The 27,208-nt window shown below is 45.3% G+C and overlaps 1 protein-coding gene across 4 annotated transcripts in view; it reads left to right on the forward strand.

The window, feature by feature from the left end:
- The window catches only part of LOC141131747 (uncharacterized), a 124,721-nt gene extending 99,521 nt beyond the window's left edge, over positions 1 to 25,200 (forward strand). The window contains exons 5-7 of one of the 4 annotated variants that reach the window (XM_073619384.1): positions 9,255 to 9,290; positions 9,393 to 9,475; positions 22,048 to 25,200. In XM_073619384.1, the coding sequence (XP_073475485.1) occupies positions 9,255 to 9,290; positions 9,393 to 9,475; positions 22,048 to 22,074 (146 nt within the window). In that variant the 3' untranslated portion in view covers positions 22,075 to 25,200. The remainder of the gene's footprint in view (positions 1 to 9,254; positions 9,291 to 9,392; positions 9,476 to 22,047) is intronic. The other 3 variants (XM_073619382.1, XM_073619386.1, XM_073619383.1) reach the window with 3 other exon arrangements.
- The last annotated feature ends 2,008 nt before the right edge of the window (positions 25,201 to 27,208 follow it).

Raw genomic sequence — 27,208 nt, forward strand, 5'->3', positions numbered from 1 at the left:
TCATAGAAACCAGTAGCCTAGGCACTCTTATACATGGGTGGAGAATAAAAATAACAAGGGTAGGATATACAACGGGAATTTAAAAAAGACACACCATGTCGATATAACTGGATGGATCCACAGGGTGGGTCCCTAGGAAACTACTGGTAGCAACCAAAGAGGGGAGGGGGGGGGGGGTGAGTAAACACCAGTCGGTTGAAGTATTGAATAGCGAGAGAATTACAGGTATAAGAAAAGCCTCTAGGGCTAGGGTACAGACATGTGCTATGTGACCTCATGCGAAACGGTGATGGTTGGAGTAGACGTAAGTGGAAGAGGGTGGTCTTGATGGATGACATTTATGTCTACTGGTTCCACAATTGTGGGGAGGGAATCGGGAGTTTCGCCTTCCTCAGGATTGGTAGTGAGAGTCTCATAGTAGGAGAATGAAATATTTTCAAAGTTCTGCAATTCCTCTTGTGACAGGGTTGATTGCATGAAAGCCCACCATCTGGAGTAGAAACGTGTGTTAGAGTGTTCACATTTGAAATCGGTGTTGAGCTTGTCTCTGTGAAGCAAGTTTAGAAGCTCCCTTTTGAGATGCGCGATCTGTGGGCACTGTGAGGAGGTCCAGTGTTTTAGAATTAATCTTCTGGCTAGTAAGAGACTGATCAAGGCCCAGTCCTTGTAGAGAGGGTGGGCGGTTGGGGACCACGAGAGCAGTTGGTCGCCCCAGTATCCGAAGATTTGGAGTAGGGGGTCTTAAGGTAGTTTTGGTAGCGTTATATCGAAGATGTAGGAGATGACTTGGTTCCAGAAGGTGGAGATGGAGGGGCATGCCAAAAAACGGTGGGAAAGGAATGGTTTTGGCTGGCGGCACATGGGGCAACCGGCCGCGCTTTGGACATTCTTGTCCGATAGGAAGGGTATATAAGCACGGTGTAGAATCTTTAATTGAGTTTCTCTCCATACCTCATTGGGGGTCAGCTGAAGGGTTTTCTTGTACCCTTGAAGAACCTTTTCCACTATATCTGAGTCAGGAAAATCTTTACCCCAGTTAGCTACTGATGAGGAAGCAATTGAGGGAGTGGTCTTTAGCAGGAACGGTTTGTATATGTCCGAGATTTTATAAGAGTCACTCTGGAGTAGCAAGTCCGTGATGGATGTCTCTTGCGTTCCTCACTGCATGAGACTTTTATAAAGCTGACGCATTGTGCGTAGTGCAAAGCATGGGATTGAGGGAGAGAGAATGTTTCTGCAATGACAGAGAAGTTGTGAGGTCGTCCTGTTTCCATATTGCATAGGGTGGAAAAATTTGTGAGGCCTTTTTGTTGCCAGATAGAGAAAGTTTTGCATTCCAAACCCGGTGAGAAGCCAGGATTTCCTTGAATCGGGAGGTGTCTGGACATAAAGGGCAATAGTTTCAGTGCTTTCTTTACTTCCCTCCAAGCTATGGCTGTGTCTCTGAGAAGAAGATTGTGTTGTAGACGTGGGGGAGTAGATTTCCACCTGCAGTGAAGTAGGGCCACTAAGGAGTAGGAGTAGGGTTGGGCCATTGAAGATTCCATGGAGTAATTTGAGTAGCGAGAAAGCTGCGATATCCAGTCCAGGCCTATCCTGAGTAGGCAAGAAAGGTTATATCCTCTGACATTTGGGAGACTAATACCTCCTTCGCGTCTGGGAAGATATAATTTTGCAAGGGCTATACGTGGTCTTTTGTTTCGCCCGAGGAATTTGTAGATGGCTTTGTTTAGGTTTGTAATATCTTTGTGTTTCAGAAGCAGGGGGATCGTTTGGAGTGGGTACAGTAGTCAAGCGAAACTGACCATTTTTACTAGGTGACATCTTCCCAGGAGAGAAAGGGGCAGATCCATCCAGTTACCCATTTCTTGAGTTATTTTTTTAAATAGTGGGGGGTAATTGAGATGATATATAGAAGAGGGCAGTCTTCCTATCTTAATGCCTAGATATGCAACGTGTGAGTTGGACACTGGGCGGGGTTAGTGTTGTGTCCAGGGAGGGACAGATAAAGTGCCAATGGGGAGGATTTCCCTCTTGCTGAAGTTTAGCCCTGAGCAGATTCTGAATTCAAAGATTGTTTTGATGGTGGACATATCAGAAGAGGGGTTGGTCGAGAAGATGAGGATGTCGTCAAGGAAGAGTGACGTGCGGAGTTCTTGTGAGCCTATTTTGATGCCATGTAGTGGGGCCTCTAGGGTAAGGTATCGAGAGAGGGGTTCTAGTGCAATGTTAAAGAGGAGTGGGGATAGGGGGCAGCCTTGTCTTGTACCTTTGTAGAGGCGGAATTCATCCGAGAGGAGGCCAGCCACCACCAGCCTGGCCGCGGGGGAGGCATACATGGTGTGTACAAGGTGTTGGAAAGGGCCCGTGAAGCCCATTTTTGATAGGGCCAGTGATAGCCATTCGAAGCTAACATTATCGAAGGCTTTTTCCGCGTCCAGAGTGATGATGGCATGGTCCCCCCCGGGTTGTTTTTGGCGTGGTCCAGAGCCATCATTACCTTTCAGATGTATATAGTGGCCGTTCTCCCTTTCACGAAACCTGATTGGGATGGGTGAATCAGAGAGGGAATGATGGTAGCAAGTCTGGAAGCTACAATTTTTGAGAGTATCTTAACGTCTAAATTTAGGAGTGAGATGGGTCGGTACGAACCTGGTTCTTGGGGGTCTTTGCCTTTTTTTGAAAGTAGTTTGATGATGGCCTGATTCCCGGTTGGTAAGTAGGGGCCGCCAGTACATATACCATTATATACTGCGAAGAGAGCGGGCTCAGTAATAGTTTGTAGGGTCTTATAAAATTCCCCTGTAAACCCATCGGGGCCTGGGGCTTTAGAGGGAGCTAGGTTCCGGATTCAAGTTGGGAGGGAGAGACCGTGGGTAGAGACAGTCTGTCTAGGAAGGATTTGGCATTGTTCATGTCTATGGGGTCGTTGGCGTATAGCGAGGAATAATAATGTAGCATAACTTTGTTGATGTCCTGTTGTGAGGTTTTTATGTCGCCTGTGGTGTCCCGTAGGGAGGTGATGTGCGTCGGGTGGAAAGGGCCTTTGCAAAGTCTTGCCAACAATTTGCCAGCTTTGTTGCCAAATTGAAGGGTGGCTTCCATGCTGCCTGCCAGTGTAGCCTGTTGTCAGGGGAGTCCCTTGTATAGAGGGAGTGTTGTGCCAAGCGCAGGTTGGCACTGGCTAACTTATAGTTAGCCAAAGTGTTTCTCTTGAGAGAGGCAGCGTAGGATATGATTCGGCCTCTGAGGAAGGCTATCCCAGCTTTCCAGAAAAGGTTAAGGTTGTCCGCATGGGGGGGAATTGGCTGCAGAGAATTCAGACCAAGCTTTCTCCATATAAGCACGAAAGTCTGAGTTATTTTGGAGATATGCGGGGAAGTGCCAAAGTTTGGGAGTAGGATGTAAGTCAGGGGTGTCCAGCGAGACCGAGATGGGGGTGTGGTCAGATATGGCGATGTCATGGATATCCGACTCTGAGATCATTGGGATAAGGCCGTCAGTGCAGAATAGGTAATCGATTCTAGTGAAAATGTTGTGAGGGTTGGAGTAAAAGGTGTAGTCTCTATCTGCTGGGTGGTAGAGCCGCCAGATGTCATGTAAGTGAAGAGATTCCATAGTGGACGCAAAATGTGTAAGTTCAGACGTCGTGGGTGATGAACATGATAGTTCGGAAGAAGATCTGTCATCTATCGGGTGTAGGGTGGTATTAAAATCTCCCCTAACTATATGCGGTAGGTGCGGAGCACGTAGCAGCCAGGTGGACAGCTCATTAAGAAATTGTTTGCCGGGATTGTTCGGGGCATATATTTTAGAGATCATTAGACTGCTGTTTCCCAGTTTTATATGTATGGAGATGAAACGTCCCTGACTATCGGTGTCTACGGACAATACCTTGCAGGGAAGGTTTTTGTGGATCAATATGTTAACCCCTGCTTTACAATTGAGTGCACTTGAGCCTAGGACAGTGCCAACCCAGAGTTTTTTCATGCGGTGGAGGTCAGAGGAAGTTAGGTGGGTTTCCTGGAGCAGGGCAATATCGGTTTTTAGTCTCTTGAGGTGACAGAGTATTTTAAGTCTCTTAAAAGGGGGACCTAAGCCCTTTCACGTACCAAGAGGTGAGTTTCATGTGAGTAAGGTCGTGGGTATGTTATGTGATGGTACATTGTTAACATTAAACGTAGACCTGAGGAGAAGGGTTAAACTGACAGTGCAAACCAGGGTGAAGTGGCTATGAGGGAGGAGTGATGCCTGAGTGTCTGGTGTTTGACGAGTGTAGCTGGGGAGAGGGACCGGGAGAGGGGAGGGACACGGAAGCGTATGAGCAAGAAACAAAAACATTACAGAACAATGGAGGAACTTCTCTTTTTTGCGCATAGAGTCACTGTGTAGACCAGCTCACCCTAACGATCCAGGCGTTGTGGTGGATGGGCACCCTGGATGACTCGGTGTCAACAGCCGCAATGGAGGGCCTCACATGGGTGCGTGATCAGGAGGACGCCATACACAGTGAGGCTATAGGAGGTTGTGCAGTATAAAAGGTTGAAGGTGCACTGATATATAACAAAAAAGTGCCATAATAAAAGGAAACAGTCAAAAGTTAACGAGCCAAATACCTGAGTAGACAGAGTAGGCTTTAAATCCAAGGAACGAGCATAACATGTTCCCCTAAGGAAAACATGGCAAGGTATTAAATCTACTTGTCAGCGGGGGGGTGTCGCAGTGGGTAGGCCCAGAAGATCTAAAGCGCTTTGGGGAATCTTTCCTCGGGCTTCGCTGGTCCAGAGGGCAATTATTTGGAGAGGCCCTGAGCAGGGAATTGGATTGCGATTCAGCGCGCAGTGAATGCAGGAAGGCTTCCGCCTCAGAGATGTCCTGAAAGGATAGCTGGTCGCCATTGGGGGCTTTGAGGCGAAGAGTTGCGGGGAAAGCCAAGGTGAATTTCATCTGTCGCTGGTGTAGCTCTGAGCAGATGTGTTGGAATGCTTTCCTCTTTTTTGAGACTTTTATAGGAGTAGTCTGCGAAGATCAGGATTTTGATTTCATCAATTTGCAGAGATCTGGTTTGCTGAAACTTTTGTAGGATGACGGTCTTGCCATTGTAGTTGAGGTACTTCGCTATGGGCGAGGGGTCTTGCGATCAGGGGCGAATGCTCCCATGTGGTGGGCCCGCTCAACTGTATAAGGGTCGAGAGGCCTAATGCCTCCGGGATGCATCTGGCGCAGAATTCCGCAATGGCTGACGATTGTAGCGATTCTGGGACCCCCACGAATCTCAAGTTGCTCCTTCTGGATCTGTTCTCTAAATCGTCCAGTTTTTGGAGTATGTACTGATTAGTTTTATCCTGTGCTTGTTCGGTAGCTTGAGCCTGATATACTTCTTCCTCTATGCTTGAAAGGCGTGTGTTCCACCTCATGAAGTCTAGTGGAATGTTCTCCCAATTGTTCCTTGACTTGCCTCATTCCCGCATCCACTGCCTTCTCCACCGAGGCAGTTATCATGGTGGACAGGAGAGCTGCGACAGCCTGAGCAATACGGTCTGTATTCTTGTACCCCTGGTATGGGGAGGAGGAGGCAGGATGCGGGGGGAGAGGGGTCTAAAGTGAGGAGGGGGGGCTGTATGACCGCTCACCTCCATGGCTGGATCGTCCGCCGCGATATCTAGGAGGGCCGAGGCCGGGGCCTCAATTTGTGGCTGGGCCTGATGATTCGTTGCGGCCGCGTGTGTGCGCACGCCAGTTTTCTCTGAAAATCGGTCCATAGCATAGTGGGGGGGCCCCGATGAGACTTCAGGCAACAGGAGGGGGTCGAGCAGGTGTTTTTGAAGACCTGTTATGTGCCTCTATGTCTGTGAAGGCCGAGACCGGGGCCTAAATTTGCGGCTGGTCCAGGTGGAACGTTGCGGCCGTGTGTGGTCCCGTGCCGTTCTCTTTTGCCACCGATCAGTCCGTAGGGGAGTGAGGGGTCCCCGTTGAGGTTGTAGGCGACAGGAGGGGGTCAGGCGGTTGTTTATTGCTCCCTGTTTATGACACGAGGGCCGCAAAAAGACCGAGACCTCAATTTGAGGCCGGGCCAGGTGAGGTCGTCGCGACCGTGTAAGAGGCCAGTAAATGCAACCGTTAGGTCTGTAGAAGAGAGGGAGACACCCGAGGAGAGCTGTCAAGAGGGGGTCAGGCAGTTATTTCCATGCAGATTTGTCGATTGTGGTGCGGAAGCTGTGAGGAGACGCAGCTACTCCATGCGGCGCTGGAACCGGAAGTCGCTGCACTTCTTTATACACATAGGATTCCATCTGCCATTGGGTCTGACACATCTGAGCCTTTGTGTACCTGGTATGGGTTACCTGTTCTGCCTAAGGTTCTTCTTTCAGTTGCCTCAATTGAGTCCCTCCTACAGTATTTTGCTCCAATGGCACCAAAGCCTGGTAGTCCGGACATACCCTTCACAATTGGTAACCATGTTTACCTTCGCGACCTTAGTGGTGAGCTCCAGGGGAGTGGTAGAGCACCATTTGTGCCTTACCACAACCCAGATACGATTGCCACAACTCCAGGTGCATTAGGGGACCCATGTCGGGTAACCAGTGCCTTGGGGAAACCTAGATGGCCCTTGAAGTGTGGAATGTAATGACATGAACCCAAATGATACATGGACCAGTATATACGGATACAGAGTCTGTGTCTCAATCAGAATGACTGCCTTGATTTTAGACAAGATGTCGTTTTATACAATATTGTAAAACAGATATGTGTGGTATAACATGGTACAGACTGGTATTTAATGAAACAAGACTGTCATTTAGTGTAATTAATTGGACAGATAACAGATACATATTTCAGAAAAGTGAGGCATCCTCTCAAGAAGCAAAAGGTACATTCCGAAGGGATGGATAGGAGTGTATTTCACAAAAGTGATTTTCCCCTAAATTTCTGGAATCTTAAAGCGGGGTTCCACCCAAATTTTGAACAATATCTGTATGTATTCTCTTCCTTGCCTAGATGCTGACATGCCGTTTAAAAAAAATGTAAATCGCCGTAATTACCTTTTATTTTTCTATTCTTCTTTGCACTTCCTGGTTCTCCTCCTGTGGGAGTAGGCGTGTTTCTAGCCTCTCCCAGACTCCTGGGAGCTAGTCTCAGGCTTCCCAGGATGCCACTGAGCATGTGCGGGAACGAGCGGTGAATGCTGGGAGCACAGCATTCACCACATCCAGGAAATAAATGCTTGTGGGCTTCAAATGCCCACAATGAAGATGGAAACCGCCTGCAGTGAATAATATAAGTTATTCTTTCCGACGAAATCTGACACAGGCGGACATATTACACACAATATGTGAGTATGTAATGCTGAGAAGAAAAGTTTGTGAATGAACTCAAAAAAAAAAAAAAAAAAACGATAGATAGGTGGACCCCCGCTTTAAGATGGCTCTCTAACTGACTAAGGACAAATAAAATGGCTCTCTCTTATGCTAAGCTTGTCATAACAGGAACAAGTCCTGGAGATCAGGCAAGCTACATGATTGTACATTCCGGTATCAGAGTTTCGGTGTTGTTACATAACCCCAGGCCTAAGTTTGCGAATGACCAATGGTACCCCAGCGTTGGGATGTTTTGAGGGATCAAATGTCCTATGCTTCTAAGAATCTGGCTGACAGGATACCTAGCCAGTTGCCTAGCCCCAGCGGTGGGGTACCTAGCCAGTTATTGAACACTTCCTGCTCAGTAGCTCCCTCCTTTTGCTAGTGTAGCACCCTCTAGTGTGCTATTAGTTTACTGCAATTTTAAGGCAATTTTATTTGACTCATGGTAAGTGTGAGTCTGGATCTGGGTCAGGGTTTATTGCAGCTCAGTCTGGATGGCTCACAGAGGCAGGTCTCTGGTGCTTTCCCCTGGAAGTTTGGAGAAGCTTCTAGAAGTTAGTGGGCAGAAGCCAGGAGGGTTGATCTGCATACTTAGGGGAACTTGACCAATCACCAGGTGTACTGACCTGGCAGGGTGGCTAGGCCAGCCCTTAAATATGGATGACTCATGCTAGCAGGGAGTTGGGTGGAAGATGGAGTGCTGAAGAGGCTGTCAGTTGTCTAGGAGGGGTCTCCTAGGTCTTGGGGAGACCACAGCCCCAGGTTGGGCTCAAGTTGGCTCAGGAGGATCCATTCAGTAGAGCGGTTTGATTTGGAATCTTGCTTGAGAGCAGTGGGAGCAAGGAGCACAGAGTGAATACATCAGCTCACCCAGGGATTTTCAAAGGGAGAGACTGCCACATGTAGCAAGCTTTCTAAAGGACAGTGCTGTGCTTAACCCCTTTATCCTTGCCCTGGGAGAACTTCAGAGCAGCCAGGAGGGCTGGTAGTGCCTGCAAGCAGTGGAGCTGAGAGCAGTTCCACACAAGGAGAGGATACACTCCTGCATGCATTTTGCCTCATCTTTTTGTGCTATTTCCAAGAGGGGCTAAGAGCTCCTAGTCTGTAATGGACTTTTACTACTAATCTACTAAGGACTGTGCGAGGAAAGGAAAGAAGCATTTCAGGATCTTATTGTACAGAAAAAAAATTGTCCCCTTTTGCAGTTGTTTTTTACTTCAAGTTGGGCATCCCATTAATCTCTTCATCCCATCCATGTTGTTACCCCTTATAAAACATCAAAAACATAGCCAAGGGACTAACTTCTTGTGTTTGGATGCAAGTGGAGAATGTGTGTTGCCTGGCTGTGCACTAGTAGGGGAGCCAATCACCAGCAGCCTCTGCGGGGGTAGTGCTACACTGATATTTTGTAACAAATTAGTAAGTAAATTAAAGGATGTTTTCATATTGCTAGAATTCTGCTTTTTTTTTTTTTTTTTTACCATGCCGTAGGCTTGCGCACACACTGCATGAATTAACTGCTCGTTTTGGTCTAGGGGTTCAGAGAGCCAAGATATACTCACTTAATCCAATACACCCAGTGCAAGACCGGTCCTTTTGGCGGCTCCCCCCCCCCCGTGGTCCAGCGGTCTTGTGCAGAGGAACAGTCCACTGCTGGACTTGTGGGAGCAGCATTTTCGAGAGGATTAAAGAACCAGGTGAATATAGGCGCTGTGTTCACCCCTAGAGAAAACGAGCAGTTAGCCCACGCAGTACAGGCACAATTCATGGGTAAAAATGTTTTTTTCCAAAAGCTACAAATTGAAGCATGACATAAAAAATTGAGTAAAGCACAATAATGACCCGGAGATTTTTTTTATCATAATTCACAAAAGCTTTTTTTTTGTCCCACAGTAAAAGTGGAAGAAAAGACTGAAACTAGAGCCACATGTATGTAAAGCTTGTGCTATTAAAAAAATATTCTAACATTTATCTTTTATGTATCTACCTTCATTCCATGTATCTAACAATATGTTTTCTGTTTGTACACAGCAATACATCGATACATCATTACTTGCACAGCTTTCATCATCATGATCATGACACTGGTCATCTTTGGAACAAGACATTGGTGGGTCAGTTTTATAAAATGCTTTTTAAGAGCAAAGCTTCTGTGCCAGTATTAAAGAAGGACTGAGCCAGTTAAAATGCCACTGGGGTTACCACTTCTTTTGACAGGGTAAACTGATGAGGACGAGGAAAGCAGAGGTACTGTAGGTAATAAACTGAAGGTTTAATGCTGTATTTTGTAAGAGCCAGAACTTTAGGTATTAAAAGGACAATATGTCCCACTCTTACAGTATAGTCCAGAGACCCTATACCACCTTTAGTGCCTGTGTTGATGGGCAAATGTTTCTGTTGAGAGTTGACAGTGTGAGGCAAGTATATTTATAGTTTACTGACTGATGGATTTGACCTGCAGTTGTTCTTCTAAGCTACATCAACCTACTCAAGCTGCTTTTTCCCATGACTTCTATAGGAAGAAAAACTGTTGTGAAGCAAACAAAATCCTATCTATACATATCTGTAGCCGAGTGTTAGCATCCCCCAATGCTTGCCCCCCCCCCCCTCCCCCTCACAGTTCGGTTTGGTTCAGTGCGGAGAGCTGCGGGCTGCGTGTATGGGCAAGCCACCACTTGAGCCAATAGGCGTCAGGAGGAGGACACAGCCGCCGAATGGCACACTGGGATATGTACTGTCAGACTGTATGGAACTTCAAAGAGAAGAACTTCAAATCCCAGGGGACTTTGGGACCCCAGGATTTAAGTAGGATTCTTACTGTACTGCCTGGGAAAGTTTGGGCCTTTTGTGCCCAGGATACCGAGGAGTAAAGACTTTGGTCCGTTTACTCCCTTTCACCATAAGGCCTGGCCGGAAAGAGGATCTGATTCTGCTACCCCATGTTTAAGACACTGGTTGTTGTGCAACGTTGGCTGCACCGGTGGCACCTGTGATCCAAACCCAGGGAGGCTGGAGTATCCATCCACCATCCGTGTACACTGCAGTTTGCCGGAGGCTTTGAGGAGGGACTGAGAGGGCCCCTTCCAAGGTGGATGCTGCAGCTGTATCCTGGGGACTGGTGAGAGGGTATTGCCCCATACATTATACTGCTAGCAGAAACTGAGTTGCTGAGAGCAGGACGCCAAGTACATCCAGCTCATACTGCATTTATCCCAAACCTGTACTACACCCATACCAACTCCATATCACTGCTATACTGAACGGCCACTACATCTAAACACACCTTTACATGGTACTTGTCCCACACCTACATTGCATCTGTGCAAAGACTTTACCGCCCCTATAGAAATTCTTAACTGCACGCAGGTTCACCAGAACTCTCATTAATTGCACCAACACTTCTTAAGGTGTCCCGACATATAGCTGGCAGAAGAAACATCTCAGGGACTTCTCCTGTCACACAATCTGCACGCAAACCCCCTATATCTCTCTAAACACTTTCTTTTTTTGAAATTCTTTATTTAAGAATGGTTACAGGTTTGTACTATAGGACCATAAAAGATCCGCTTGAACAAGGTTAAAGGTCTATTACAGTCATAAACTGAAGTTATAAAGCAAAACATAATGAAAAAGTACAGGCTTTCCCTAACTATAGGGAATCTAGAACACATAAACCAAGAGACATGGTACACTGAGTGCAAACTTTGTTATCAGTATTCAATTTTTTGCTCTTAAGGTAGAAAAAAAAGGTCCAGAAAGATAGAGGAGTGGCGAGAGGGAAGGGCAGAAGGAAAGGGGGGGGGGGGGGGGGGGACCTATCCCCCGGGTGATGTTGTAAAGGCAGGAGGCAATTAAGTTATGGCTTGCTGGCAAGAAGCCTCTTACCTTTCTCCGAGAGCATAAAAGCATTCCTCTAAACTAATTCTTGACCTCTCAACTTCTGATGGTGCATACCAGACAGTTTTAGGCCTAGCCAAAAGACACACAGTTTGATCTCCTGCGCCTGAGCAATGGGCCTCTATATAATGGTGAACTCTTTATTCTGACGCTAGTATACTCACAAAGACTTGAATAAATAATATATAAATCAAAAAAATGCAGCGCTGTAGGAATACATCCTCAACAACATAATATCATGACCACTATACTGGTAAATATAAAGTGCTAAAGTGCCAAAAGTAAATAATTGTAAAAATAGTGTTCAAAATACATTGGTATGGTACAAATACAATGGTAATTGTGAAAAGTCCTAATATTAAGAAAGTCCACAGTGGAGGTGGTTGATATTGAAGTTATAATGTCCAATATTGTGACTGTGTGATGGTGATCCAAACAATGGTACAGTGACTTCACATACGTGCTGTTGTGATATAGGTTTGGTCATCTTTTGGTAACTTGCAAGATTTTTATTTATATAGACTTGAATAAAAGCAGATTTCAGTATTCCTCCACTTAGGTCCATAAAACTGCCCCATCACATGGGACTGTCCTGTAGAGGCATGGGCTAATGCGTTTCGAGGGGTTCCTCTTCCTCAGAGCCTATCAGACAGTTCTGCTCTGCTGGCTTATATGTGGTGTACTAGATTGATGGTTCGAGCCCTGAGGGTGCACCCTGCCTGCCCCATGGGCGTGGACAAACACCCTATCAATCACAACACATCTCTGTTCACACAATAGTTAAAACATGTTGTTCATACTATGTAAAAACATGTCTTCAGCAATCTTATGCTAAATAAAACAAAAGCTGATATAATTGATATAATGTATATAGACCATAAAAGGAATCTCAAGGGAAAGGGACATGAAGTAAATATACATTGAATGTATATTTTGTGCTTATTTGAGCTTATTTGATGCTCACCTCAACACCCCCCAGCACATCTATAGACTCTGCTGCACATCTTTAACCCCCCCACACCTCCGTACCCCCACCACACACAAACATACACCTCTGCACCTCCCAGCATCCTCTGTATCCCTCCAGCACACCATTGTACATCGCAGCAAGCGGACTTGGCACCCCGCAGACCCCTAAGGCCCCTTTTACATGGGGCAGACCCATCAGCAGACCCATCAGCAGGATACGCTTGCTTAGCAGGGGATCTCTCTTCTGATCCCCCACTGAGCAAATAGATGACAGGTCCATGTCTGCTCTGCTGATGCAGAGCAGACATGGACATTGCCTGCTGCTCTCTATGGGGTGGTGGGATAGAAACAGACCGCCTGTCCTTTTCCATAGGACTGTCATCCGATCCACCGGACAGATGTTTTTAGCAGACAGAATCAGATTGGACAGCAGACACATGTCCATTTACACCCTGCGCACCATAGGGAGCTATGGATGGACCAACAGGGTCAGGGACAGGGTTACCTGCTCTGCTTGTTATACACCCATGGTAGTCCATTCACCAGTGCTTGTGTTGTCTTCGTACCGCTGGCCACTGCCACAGCTCCCGGAGATGAATCCTTCATCATGTCTTTGGCTCTCAGCACCCCATTTGGAACCTATAGCTGACTTGTACACGTATATGTACCCTGCATTGGCTTCTGATGAGTGCAAAAAACCCACGAAATGCGTAGAGCCCTTTTTGGATGCTATGCTATTGCTACCATCTGATCATACTTGCTTTTACAATCATGATTCATCAACGTATTTTCTTATATTACTTAGAGAGGTCTAGGCCACTAACCAACACCACCCACACCACGGTGGTGCGGCGATATGTACAGTATCTCACAAAAGTGAGTACACCCCTCACATTTTTGTAAATATTTTATTATATCCATTAATGTGACAACACTGAAGAAATAACACTTTGCTACAATGTAAAGTAGTGAGTGTACAGCTTGTATAACAGTGTCAATTTGCCATCCCCTCAAAATAACTCAACACACAGCCATTAATGTCTAAACCGCTGGCAACAAAAGTGAGTACATTCCTAAGTAAAAATGTCCAAATTGGGCCCAAAATGTCAATATTTTGTGTGGCCACCATTATTTTCCAGCACTGCCTTAACCCTCTTGGGCATGGAGTTCACCAGAGCTTCACAGGTTGCCACTGGAGTCCTCTTCCACTCCTCCATGATGACCTCACAGAGCTGGTGGATGTTAGAGACCTTGCGCTCCTCCACCTTCCGTTTGAGGATGCCCCACAGATGCTCAATAGGGTTTAGGTCTGGAGATATGCTTGTCCAGTTCATCACCTTTACCCTCAGCTTCTTTAGCAAGGCAGTGGTCGTCTTGGAGGTGTGTTTGGGGTCGTTATGTTGGAATACTGCCCTGCGGCCCAGTCTCCGAAGGGAGGGGATCATGCTCTGCTTCTGTATCTTACAGTACATGTTGGCATTCATGGTTCCCTCATTGAACTGTAGCTCCCCAGTGCCGGTAGCACTCATGCAGCCCCAGACCATGACACTCCTACCACCATGCTTGACTGTAGGCAAGACACACTTGTCTTTGTACTCCTCACCTAGTTTCCGCCACACAAGCTTGACACCATCTGAACCAAATAAGTTTATCTTGGTCTCATCAGACCACAGGACATGGTTCCAGTAATCCATGTCCTTAGTCTGCTTGTCTTCAGCAAACTGTTTACGGGCTTCCTTGTACATTATCTTTAGAAGAGGCTTCCTTCTAGGATGACAGCCATGCAGACCAATTTGATGCAGTGTGTGGCGTATGGTCTAAGCACTGACAGGCTAACCTCCCACTCCTTTAACCCATGCAGCAATGCTGGCAGCACTCATACATCAATTTCAAAAGACAACCTCTGGATATGATGCTGAGCACGTGCACTCAACTTCTTTGGTGAAGGCCTGTTCTGAGTGGAACCTGTCCTGTTAAACTGCTGTATGGTCTTGACCACCGTGCTTTAGCTCAGTTTCAGAGTCTTGGCAATCTTCTTATAGCCTAGGCCAACTTTATGTAGAGCAACAATTCTATTTTTCAGATCCTCAGAGAGTTCTTTGCCATGAGGTGCCATGTTGAATTTCCAGTGACTAGTATGAGAAAGTGAGAGCAATAACACCAAATTTACCACACCTGCTCCCTGTTCACACATGAGACCTTGTAACAAGTCACATGACACCAGGGAGGGAAAATGGCTAATTGGGCCCAATTTGGACATTTTCACTTAGGGGTGTACTCACTTTGTTGCCAGCGGTTTAGACATTAATGGCTGTGTGTTGAGTTATTTTGAGGGGACAGCAACTTTACACTGTTATACAAGTTGTACACTCATTTGTAGCAAAGTGTAATTTCTTCAGTGTTGTCACATGAAAAGATATAATAAAATATTTACAAAAATGTGAGGGGTGTACTCACTTTTGTGAGATACTGTATATATGTACCATGTGTTAAAAAGAGCAATACTACTAATTCACTGTATTTTGTTATGACTCAACATGCGTATATGTACCAATAAACATATTAATTATCGATTTTTTTCATCACCTCATAGCCGTGTGCTTCATTTAAAGTCCCAAATTTCCCTTTTCTTTTATCTGTACCAGAGATGGATGCATATGACTCTACCCAGTCACTGCCTCACTGTCCCACCTAGCCCCCCTTCTCATAGATTTAGCAAAAGTGTCTTGGATGCGTTTTAAAAGTGGCATAGCATGAGCCAAATACCTGTCAAGAACTTGAATTTGGCACATGCTGCACCACTTATAGAGTGACAGATTTGGCTCCGTACCAGTGGCCGCCACTGCTCCGTACTCCAAAAGAAAGTCTGTCTTAGTTAGCTCCACTTTTGTAAATACGAACTGTCAGTATTTTATACTGAATTTGACTCAGATGTTGCACCACAATATAGAAGTGCAACAACTTAAAACTACCTGAATTTGGCATACCAGTCGCTGTCAGAACCAAAACTGTTGCAGTTGTTTTTTTTTTTTAATTAGGCACAACATATTAACAAGAACAATTAATGCCAGAAAAGTGGCGCAGCAGCTTTATTGAATTCCCCCCAGAGGCTGCAAATCAGACTTTTGAAGGTAATGGAGATTTTCGTACAGTGTTTTCACAGCTGCTGTGTGGGGTTTACTAAAGACCTGTGACATGAGAAGGGAGAAATAGAAAACTTACATGGCTTTAAGTACAAAAGTTTTTAGGATAGGAAAGAAAATAGTATGTTAAAAGGTTAGTTCACTTTTTCACAAAAAAATGAAAAGGTGAACTAACTCACAGCATCCTCCCCACCCCATCTTCTGCTGTCCTCTCCAGCCAGTATAGTGGTTGGGTCCAGAAACTGACCTGAAACGGAGCCAAAGATGCACAGGACTCTATTGCAGTGCACTCCACAGCCGTCCCGGAGATGTGTGAACCGGCTCCATTGAGAGCCAGTCACACTCTCCTGTCATGCAAATTGGATGCGGGGAAACCTGCATCCAATACGCAATAGTGTGAACTCAGCCTAAGGTGAAAAACCTTTATCCCAAATGGTAAAAGACTGTTGCTGTAACTGCTTATAAAGTGTTAGCTCAAGTTTTGCTCCAATTTGTTAAAGGGTAAGTTCACCTTTGTACACTTTTTTCTAAATACAAGCTCCCCTATGCACCAATATAGGATTCATGTGCTTTTCTTGCAAAAATATCAAAGCTTTCCATTAAATCTATAGTCACTTACTTTTCTTGTCCTAATCCACATGTCCAGACATTTCCATTAGTAATGTCTTTCTTTCTAATCAGACTGTAGGTCATGACACAGGAAGGAGTTGACCAGCTGACCTCGTTAGCATACACCCTGCATCATCTACCCACCTACTCCCAGGTGCACATTTTTAAAATTAAATGCAATCAATCAGTGATCACCCTTCTCCCTAAATACACAATATACAATCAGATTGCATAGTGTATGGCCATGTTTATACACCTAAAATTACTAGTTGCTCTTTCAGTGCCATTAATTGTTAACAGCACACCAAACACAGAAACACACATTTTGCCATGTAAAAAAACAAGAGGGCAAATGCTTCAAAACGCACAGTAAAAAACACACAACCCACAAAACGCCAAAATGTTCCAATAACCACATGTGGTGCAGCCAATTGAAATCCACGGGCTGCCCTATGGGTGTCACAGGAAAAACAAGACACAAAATGTGCGCTCCCATTATGCTAGATGTGAATGGGGCCTGAAAGTGAAATTGGTGCAATAACACAAGAACAATGAGGCTCCATTCACATCTGTGTGTTTCCTTGCATTTCTGAAATGCGCTGCACCAAAAATCGCATTAAAAAACGCACCAAGCTCCATTCTAAAAAAAAGTTCTAAAGCTTCTTTGGGGCGATTGCTGTGTGTAGGGCAGCCCATTCAGGTGGATGGGTTGCCCTATGTGTGATGAGTAAAAATGCTCCAAAACACCCCCCCCCCCTCCCTAAAAAAAGAACACATGATGCTGACCAAAGGTGTCTCTTTGGCTCCTTCATCCATAGTGTAGGAACTCTAATTCAGGAGGTGTGTCACTGACCAGATCACCAGGTGAAAACAGAGGGAACAAAGCCTAAAAAAGAAAACGAATGCAGCCACCACATCTAATAATTGGTAAGCTGCAATATATCACATTTTGGTTTGTGGTTTATTACCACCGTAATGTAAGTTTCTTATACTTGTATTCTCGTCAGATTGCCGTAAATAACTTTAAATAAATGCAGCTCTTTAGTCAGTAGAGTTTGAGTACAGATGTACAATAGACATGTACGATTAGTTTCGTACGAATCGGAAATTCGTACGAATTTCTAAAAATTCGTACATTCACGAGGATCCGAAATACGAATTTTTATGCATACGAATTTTGTACGAAATACGAAATTTTGTTTACGAACTTTGGATCCAAATTCCGTTACAACAGAATTGGACGAAATAAGAATGTTTGTTAATTATTTATTAATTAATTATCCGTTATGATGAAGTTAAAAACCCCAGGAAGTCAGCACAGGGATGGTGGGAGCCCCTCATAATGATAAATTCATCATAACGAACATTCGTAATTGTTATGAAAAGGTAACAAACCTAACAAAAATTCGTATTTCATACGAATCCAAATTGAATTTCGGACACGAAATACGAATAAGACCCTGTATATAGACTATACAAACGTTGTATTTAGTAGGAAAAGTTTCAGATGCTGTGTGTCATACTATGCACTATTGCAGGCATGATACACCCATGACATATGACGTCAAACCTATGGTAACTCACACAGCCTCCTTCGGGTACAAGCCACTCTACTAAAAGATTGCCAGCATAGGTATGCGCACAGGGTGTGCCAGGTGTGCCTGGTCACATGCTAATCATCCTGTGTGGCACAGATTCCCCCTGTTTAAACCCCTAATATTTCACCAAAGCGCCCTAATGGGGCTCCTAAAAAACGTGTAAAAAAAATAAAAATGATTCCTAATAAAAAATACAAATAAAATAAAATACAAATAAAAACTACTAACACCATCCACTGCTCTATTGACACCTTCCACTGCTCTACTGGCACCGTTATTATATATACACATGCATACATACATATGTGTTTGAACTTTGAAGTGCACACCCTAATGCAATAGGCTGTGCACACCTATGATTGCCGGTCTTCCATAATACCGGTGGCTGTCATACACAAGCTATTGTGGCTGGCTCTCCGCTCTTCTCTTTCTTTTCTAACACAGAGACACAGGGACAGGAGCCATTAGCTGAGTGGATTACATCTAGTAACATCCATCCAGAGGTTCTGAAGGTTGGGTTGCCACCTGTCTGGGATTCACCCGGACAGTACGGGTTTTGAAACATGTGTCCGGGTATCTGCCCGGCTGAGACCCGGGCACATTATTCAGACCCGCCGGTGGCTCCCTGTGCCTAAGCTGTGCCACCATGGCCGCCGTGTCCCGAGTTCGGGTCCGCAATGATATCTGCTCCTGCTGCCTCCCTATCTACCCCCTGCACTGTCAGTGTCAGCGGCGCATGCCACACCTCCGTCCTCTCTGTGTACTGCAGACAGGACACAGAGGCAGAGCCTCCATGCTGCCGGGGGCTCTCCTCTGGGTGGCTGAAGAAGGGACACAGAGGTGAGGTTGGAAGCAGAGCCCCTGCGTTTCCTGCTACTCTTTTGAAAAGTGTGCAGAGTTGGAGATCGCTGTGTCAGACTAGCTTGTAAAGTACGTTTTTGTGATCTTAGTATGTTACGATTTCAAAGGGTTCTTATCACCCCCCCCCCCCCATACACCATACATACATACATATAGTCCTCACTACTTCCCCCCCTATACACCATCCATGTACCATCCATATGTACAGTCCTCCCCTCCCCCATATACCATCCATATATAAAGCCCCCCCCATACACCATCCATATATACATTCCTTCCCTCCTCCCATATACCATCCATATATACAGTCCTCCCCCCATATACCATCCATATATACAGTCCCCCCATATACCATCCATATATACAGTCCTCCCACCCATATACCATCCATATATACAGTCCCCGCCCCATATACCGTCCATATATACAGTCCCCCCCATACACCATTCATATATACATTCCTTCCCTCTCCCCCTATATACCATCCATATATACAGTCCCCCCCCCCATATACCATCCATATATACAGTTCTCCCTCTTCAATAAACCATGCACATATACAGTTTTCCACCCCCCCATACCAGCCATATATACAGTTCTCCAACTCCCCCCCCCCATATACCATACATGTACACAGTTCCCCCCCCCCCCCCCCATATACTATCCATATATACAGTTCTCCCCCTTCCATATACCATTCACATATGCCGTTTTCTCACCCCCCCCATACCATCCATATATACAGTCCCCCCATTCACCATCCATATATACATGACTTCCCTCACACCCTATATACCATCCATATATACAGTCGTCCCCCCCCCATACAATATGCATACATACAATCCTCACCCCCCCCTCCTCCCATACAATATGCATACATACTTAGGCTCATGTATCATGAACAACTTAACTAGATTCCTCAGCCAATAATGCCTTACAGGAGGACTCCCCTGTCCCCCCCCCCCCATACTACACCAGGAGACCTCCCCCCACCCCCCAAAATTACAGTGGGAGGCTCCCCACCAAACATTACACACTACATATACACTGTATTGCACATTACACACTCCTGCACTATATACACTATATCATACATTACACACTCCTGCACTATATACACTATATCATACATTACACACACCTGCACTATATACACGATATTGTACATTACACACACCTGCACTATATATGCGATATTGTACATTACACACACCTGCACTATATACACGATATTGTACATTACACACACCTTCACTATATACCCTATATTACACATTACACACACCTGCACTATATGCAATTGGCTACACCCACTGTTCACCGCTGCGCATGCCGCTACTCCCCTGGGGCACACAGAGATGTCCCAGGTATTTTACAATCTCATAGTGTATGCTACAAAAAAAAATGCCAAGCCCCGCTGAAGTGTTTGGGTTTGGCTCGAAGAAAAGGTGGCAACCCTATATGAAGGTGAATTCTCACCGTTGCATGATGAACTTGGAATCATTCCCAGGAGCATGCAAGTGCAATTATGTGCCATTTTATCTTTGCTTAATAAACAAGTTTATTGCACTACTAGGGCTTGCACTTCCCTGGTCTGTTGTTTTGGGAATCCCTGGTCCTTGCTTTGGCGATCCAAGGGATGGCTGTGAAGGCCTGTAACACTGGTTCAGAGCTTTTTTGGCTGGTCACATCTGAACAGGAGAGCGAGATTAATGGTGATCTGGTTAATAAAAAACGTGATTAAACATTGAGTAAGCATCCAGCAGGGACTGACCCCACGGAATATGATGATCCTGATTGTTAATTAAAATTTTCATTATGCTATTCAAAAGGAATAAAAATAAATTACCACTAAAATATGAATGCAATCTATACACTGGGGGGAGAACCTCTGGGGGAATCTAGGATGGACAAGGACCTGGGGGTCCTAGTAGATGATAGGCTCAGCAATGGCATGCAATGCCGAGCTGCTGCTAACAAAGCCAACAGAATATTGGCATGCATTAAAAAGGGGATCAACTCCAGAGATAAAACGATAATTCTCCCGCTCTACAAGGCTCTGGTCCAGCCAAACCTAGAGTATGCTGTCCAGTTCTGGGCACCAGTCCTCAAGAAGGATGTACTGGAAATGGAGCGAGTACAAAGAAGGGCAACAAAGCTAATAAAGGGTCTGGAGGATATTAGTTATGAAGAAAGGTTACGAGCACTGAACGTATTCTCTCTGGAGAAGAGACGCTTGAGAGGGGATATGATTTTAATTTATAAATACCGTACTGGTGACCCCACAATAGGGATAAAACTTTTTTGTGGAAGGGAGTTTAACAAGACAAGTGGCCACTCATTAAAATTAGAAGAAAAGAGGTTAACCTTAAACTACGTAGAGGGTTCTTTACTGTAAGAGCGGCAAGGATGTGGAATTCCCTTCCACAGGCGGTGGTCTCAGCGGGGAGCATCAATGGTTTAAAAAAACTATTACATAAGCACCTGAACGACCACAACATACAGGGACATACAATGTAATACTGACATATAATCATACACATAGGTTGGACTTGATGGACATGTGTCTTTTTTCAACCTCACCTACTATGTAACTATGTAACTACTAAAGTGTGCCCCATCTTTGACTGCTGTAGCATTCATTAGATCACTTACTTTCATTCAGCCTACTCTTTCCTGGTAACACTGAAAGTCCAGCACTGTCCAGCACTGAGATTTTCAGTTCCTGCTATAGTATACTGCCCACTGTGAGTTGCTTGCTGTACCAGATCCTTCATTCAGGCCTTGCATTCTTTTCACATAATGCAAGCCATTTTCTGATTGGAGAAGGGGAGATCGTACCATTCATTAGTACCTCCTCCAATCACAGAACACCTTGCATTCTGTGAAAAGAATGCATAATGGAGGAAGTGGTACTGCAAGTGACCTGTCATGTGATCAGTGTACTACAGCAGGAACTGGAAATCTCAGCGCTGGATTTTTAGTGCCAAGAGCATACTGAAAAAAAGTAGGTGATTTAACGAACACTATCCCAGATAGTAAGGATAACTTGCCACACATTTGTGGCAGTGTTGCATTGTAAGTCTTTTTAACTTGCTGCATATTTTTACAGCCAAGTTGTACACTTGCAGAGCACTTAAAGCACAAGTTCTAGTTGACACTTTTCCAATTTGTAGCAAATTTGTGTGGCAAGTCTCTAGCAAGAGCAAAGTTGCAGCGGTGAGTCTACAGCAAGAGATCTGCAAGTCTACAGCATGAAAATTCAGCCACAGTGACCCCTGTGGTGGGATGACTATTGCACAACATAACTGAACCAGAATTTGCAGCAGACTTGCAGAATATTTGCAAAGAAAGTTGATCTGGAGTTATGCAATGTGGACTTGCTACAACTGTGCAACAAACATGTGAAGACTGACAAGTCTAGCAATAGCTTAGCAAGTCATTTTCAAATTTTCAGCTCAATTGCTTCCTATCTGGGATGGCAACCAGAGATGAGACACACTTAATTAGTGGTCATTTTATTTTTACTGTTCAAATGTACAAAAATAATTTGTGGCAGGAGTTCAGCTTTAATTTTTTGTACTATTTCTTCTTTTCTATTTTCAGGAAAGAGATGTCTGTTATAAAAAGTAGGAATCAAACAAAGAGCATGAAATCTGGAAGTGAGGAAGAAATAGAAGAACATACAACTGTAATTAATCTTAATGAAAATAATTAGAAAAAAGCAATCAATTGAATATTTTATAAAATTAATAATCATTGAAACTTTTATTGTAAAGTTCAATTTTTAGGTGTTGTCATTGCTATATATCTGTAACCCTATTCTGGGCCAACACTAAAGCCTGACGCTGAGGCAACTAGCTTTTTCAGAATCAAAGAGCAGAAAGTTCATGTTTCTAAAGATGGTTACATATGCTTTATTTAAAGTCCCACTTACCCTTTACTTATGCATATATGTTTCTAAAGATGAGATTGTGCAGATAACTGAACTGTCCCCTTCACAATCCCCCCTGCCCCCTTACTTGCATCCCGGTCTCCGTCACAGTCCCCCTTCCTTAAATCCCAGTCCACTTTACAGCCCTCCTTCCTTGTATCCCAGTCCCCTTCACAGCCCCCCTTTCTTGTATCCCAGTCCCCTTTACAGCCCTCCTTCCTTGTATCCCAGTCCCTTTCACAGCCCCCCTTTATTGTATCCCAGTCTCCTTCACAGCCCCCCTTCCTTGCTTCCTTGTATCCTAGTCCCCTTCACAGCCCTCTTTCCTTGTATCCCAGTCTCCTTCGCAGCCCCCCTTTATTGTATTCCAGTCCCCTTCACAGCCCCCCTTCGTTGTATCCCAGTCCACTTCACCTCCCCACTTCATTGTATACCAATCCCCTTCATAGCCTCCCTTCCTTGTACCTCAGTCTCCTTCACAGCTCTCTTTCTTGTATCCCAGTCCCCTTTTATTGTATTCCAGTCCACTTCATAGCCCCCCTTCCTTGTATCCCAGTCCTCTTCACAGCTCCCTTCCTTGTATCCCAGTCCCCTTCACAGGCCCCCTTCACTGTATTCCAGTCACCTTCACAGCCCCCTTTTGTTGCATCCCAGTCCCCTTCATAGCCCCCCTTCCTTATTTCTCAGTCCGCTTCACAGCTCCCTTCCTTGCATCCCAGGCCCCTTCTCAGCACCCCTTTCTTTTATCCCAGTCTCCTTCACAGCCCGCCTTTCTTGTATCCCAGTCTCCTTCACAGCTCCTCTTTCTTGTATCCAAGTCCCCATCACAGCCCCCCTTCATTGCATCCCAGTCCCCTTCACAGCCTCCCTTCATTGTATCCCAGTCCCCTTCACAGCCCCCCTTCGTTGTATTCCAGTCCCCTTCACAGCCCCCTTTGTTGCATCCCAGTCCCCTTCATAGCCCCCCTTCCCTGTTTCTCAGTCCATTTCACAGCTCCCTTCCTTGTATCCCAATCCCCTTCATAAGCCCCCCTTTCTTGTATACCAGTTCCCTTCACAGCCCCCCCTTCTTTGCATCTCAGTCCCCTTCACAGCCCTCTTTGTTGCACCCCAGCCCTCTTCAGATCCATTTCTTGCATTCCAGTCGCCTTTACAGCCTCATCCCCTGTCTTGCATCCCAGTCACCTTTACAGCCCCCCTTTCTTACATCCCAGTTTCCTTCACAACCCCCCTTCCTTGCATCCCAGTCCCCTTCACAACCCCCCTTACTTGTATCCCAGTCTCCTTCACAGCCCCCTTTCTTGTATTTCAGTCACCTTCACAGCCCCCTTTTCTTGTATCCCAGTCCCCTTCACAGCCCCCCTTCATTGCATCCCAGTCCACTTTAGAGCCTTGTCTTGCATCCCATTCCCATTTACAGCCCCTGTCCTTGAATCCCAGTCCACTTCACATCCCTCCTTTATTGTATACTAGTCCCCTTCACAGCCCCCCCCTTGCATCCCTGTCCCTTTCACAGCCTACCCTTCCTTGCACACCAGTCCCCTTCATAGCCCCTCTTTCTTGTTTCCGAGTCCCCTTTACAGCCCTCCTTCATTGCATCCTAGTCACCTTCAGAGCGCTTTCTTTCATCCCAGTCCCCTTCACAGCTCCCCTTCCCTGTATCCTAGTCCCCTTCACAGCGCCCCTTTCTTGTATTCCAGTCCCCTTCATAGCCTTCTCTCCCTGTCTTGCATCCCAGTTGCCTTTACAGCCCCCCTTTTTTGAATCCCAGTCCCCCTTCACAGCCCCTCTTTCTTGTATTCCAGTCCCCTTCATAACCCTCCCCTGCATCCCAGTCCCCTTCACAGTCCCCCTTTTTTGTATCCCGCTCTCCTTCACAGCCCCCTTTCTTGTATCCCAGTCTTTTTCACAGCCCCCTTTTCTTATATTCCAGTCCCTTCACAACCCCCCTTTTTTGCATCCCAGTTCCCTTCAGAGTCCCCCTTCCATGAATTGCAATCCACTTAACAGCCCTCCTTTTGCTGGAATACAGAATTGTTTTTTGTGCAACAACTACTGTACATCAGTATTTAGTAGAGATATATTGTTCAACCAGTAGATGGCAGTGTTTTTTAAGTCTGTAGCTGCATCTATGGTATGGTATATGTCTTTTCTCTGTTATAACGTTTCTCTTTCCTGTTTGCTGTTAAGCAGCAAAGTCCATGTGGACTGTGCACTGTCTGTTCTGTGCAGCTATATACAGAATTTCTAGCACCTTTCTTGTCCCCTTTACAGCCACCCCCTTATTGCATCCCAGTTCCTTCACAGCCCCCTTCCTTGCATCCCAGGCCCCTTTACAGCCCCCCTTCCTTGCATCTCTGCCCCTTTTACATGAAAGCCCCCTCCCTTACATCGCATTTCCCCCTTCCAATCACAGCCCTCCTCTAACCTTTCCAGTCCTACCTTACACAGCAGAAAAAATGCAGCAGGCACAGCATGTCTGGATAGAGGGTGGGAGCTGACCAAGATGCAATTGGATGCTGGGTAAAAAGACAGGTGGCAAATAAATGGTAGCAGAGGATAATATTTAGACTGATGTTTTACACGATCTCACAGTCGCAGAGAATGAAGAGTGACAGGGTTGGAATGTTCGCTCCTTCATTTTTATATTTTTTATACATGCTTGAGGTGATTGTAGTCATATTAGTGCACTTGTGACAGAGACAATTGAGTATATTTTTTATACAGTAATGCTTTTTATTGTTATTTTTTTATTATGTATCTTTGCAGTATGGGTTTGTTGTTTACAGCTTACATTAAATAAAATCATCTTATGATCACTGCTACTCAGATGCTTTTTTTTAAAGGATATGTAAAGGTTTGTTAAAAAAAAACAAAAAACAAAAAAAAAACACATCATACTTACCTCTGTGCAGTTGGTTTTGCACAGAGTGGCCCTGATCCTCCTTTTCTGGGGCCCTCAGCGGCGCTCTCCCTCAAGGTACTCATGCGAGCGCGCTCCTGTTTCCTGCTAAAACCTCATAGTTGAGCCAAGTTTTTACTCACCCCCAACCACACCCCCTTTAACTGTAGTGGCCAGGGGTGTACACATTTTGCAGCCACAGCAGGCATTATACACCCTGTCACGCTTGGCAGGTATAGCACCCGCCAAGCGTAACCCATTCAAGTGAATGGGGCTGCTCTGCAAAGGCCGTGCAAACTTGTGCAGTACAGCGGAAAAAAAAGGGTTAAAGTCAGCAGTGAGGAGGCTTTGTATTGCCTTCTCATCACCTGCTTTAACCCCTTGGATCCCACACTAGCATGCTGCAACTGCGTGCATTGCGCATGTTTGCAGAGTGGCTCTATTCACTTTAATGGATCGTGATCACCCAACAAAAGCAACAGGGGGTTTAATTCCTGCCGCAGCAAGTTTATACCCTCAGCTGCTGCCACTGCAGCTAAAGGGGGTAGGGACGCATGTATGTAATGTGGGCGCAGTGCAATAAGTAGGTGGTGTTTTGTGTGGCTTGAGTGTGGACAGGGACACAGGGGGGCCGCATGATCTCCTATTGCCCGGGGGGCCCCATGGGTTGTCAGTCCGCCCCTGATGACAACCTAACTATGTACAAATAGAGTAAGCAAACATGAGCAGGACTGAGACAGGGAACAAGGGGAGCAGAGCAGGGTATGGAGTACTGGATGCCGGGAGCAGGATACTAGGAGCAGATGGAAGGAAGAAGGTATAGGATCAGGCAGGGACACGGCTCACAGGAAGAACACTGAAGCACTGAACTTCAGTTAAGGATTATATACCTCCCAGCTGGGAGACACCCGCTAATGGCCACCGGAACTGTGTCCTTCAACATTGGGAACAGTGCCATTAGAAGGTGACCCACGTATCGACGCAAGTCCTGACAGTTCCTCCGGACGCTCTATTCTGCCTTAAACTTGAAAGTCAATGTGGGTGCAGGATAAGTCCAAAAAGCAGGTGACCCAGATACTGACATTCCCAGTTCTGTGAATAATGAAGCCAAGATTCAGCAATACAAATGAAATCATAGTTTTTCTTCATGCACCAAAGCTTCCAACTTTTCTATTTTGCATAGCAGACTTCTGGCATTGGTGAACAAACATTTTAATCCATTATTGCAATTTGCACTTGTGTTTTGCATATTTTTTTAGGGAATCTCAGGGCGCACTTCATTGCTATAAAGCAGGGAGTGGGAGAATTCATCCTTAACCACTTCAGCCCCGGACCATTTGGCTGCCTAAAGACCAGAGGACTTTTTCCAATTTGGCACTGCGTCGCTTTAACTGCTAATTGAGCGGTCATGCAATGCTGTACCCAAACGAAATTTGTGTCCTTTTCTTCCCACAAATAGAGCTTTCTTTTGATGGTATTTGATCACCTCTGCGGTTTTTATTTTTTGCACTATAAACGGAAAAAGACCGAAAATTTTGAAAAAAAATGATACTTTCTACTTTTTGTTATAAAAAAAATCCAATAAACTCAATTTTAGTCATACATTTAGGCCAAAATGTATTCGGCCACATGTCTTTGGTAAAAAAAATGTCAATAAGCGTATATTTATTGGTTTGCGCAAAAGTTACAGCGTCTACAAGCTAGGGTACATTTTCTGGAATTTACACAGCTTTTAGTTTATGACTGCCTATGTCATTTCATGAGGTGCTAAAATGGCAGGGCAGTACAACCCCCCCCCCCCCAAATGACCCCATTTTGGAAAGTAGACACTCCAAGGAAATAGCTGAGAGGCATGTTGAGCCCATTGAATATTAATTTTTTTGTCCCAAGTGATTGAATAATGACAAAAAAAAAAAAATTACAAAAAGTTG

This window comes from Aquarana catesbeiana, linkage group LG03, assembly GCF_042186555.1.
Source record: "Aquarana catesbeiana isolate 2022-GZ linkage group LG03, ASM4218655v1, whole genome shotgun sequence".
Lineage (NCBI taxonomy): Eukaryota > Metazoa > Chordata > Amphibia > Anura > Ranidae > Aquarana > Aquarana catesbeiana.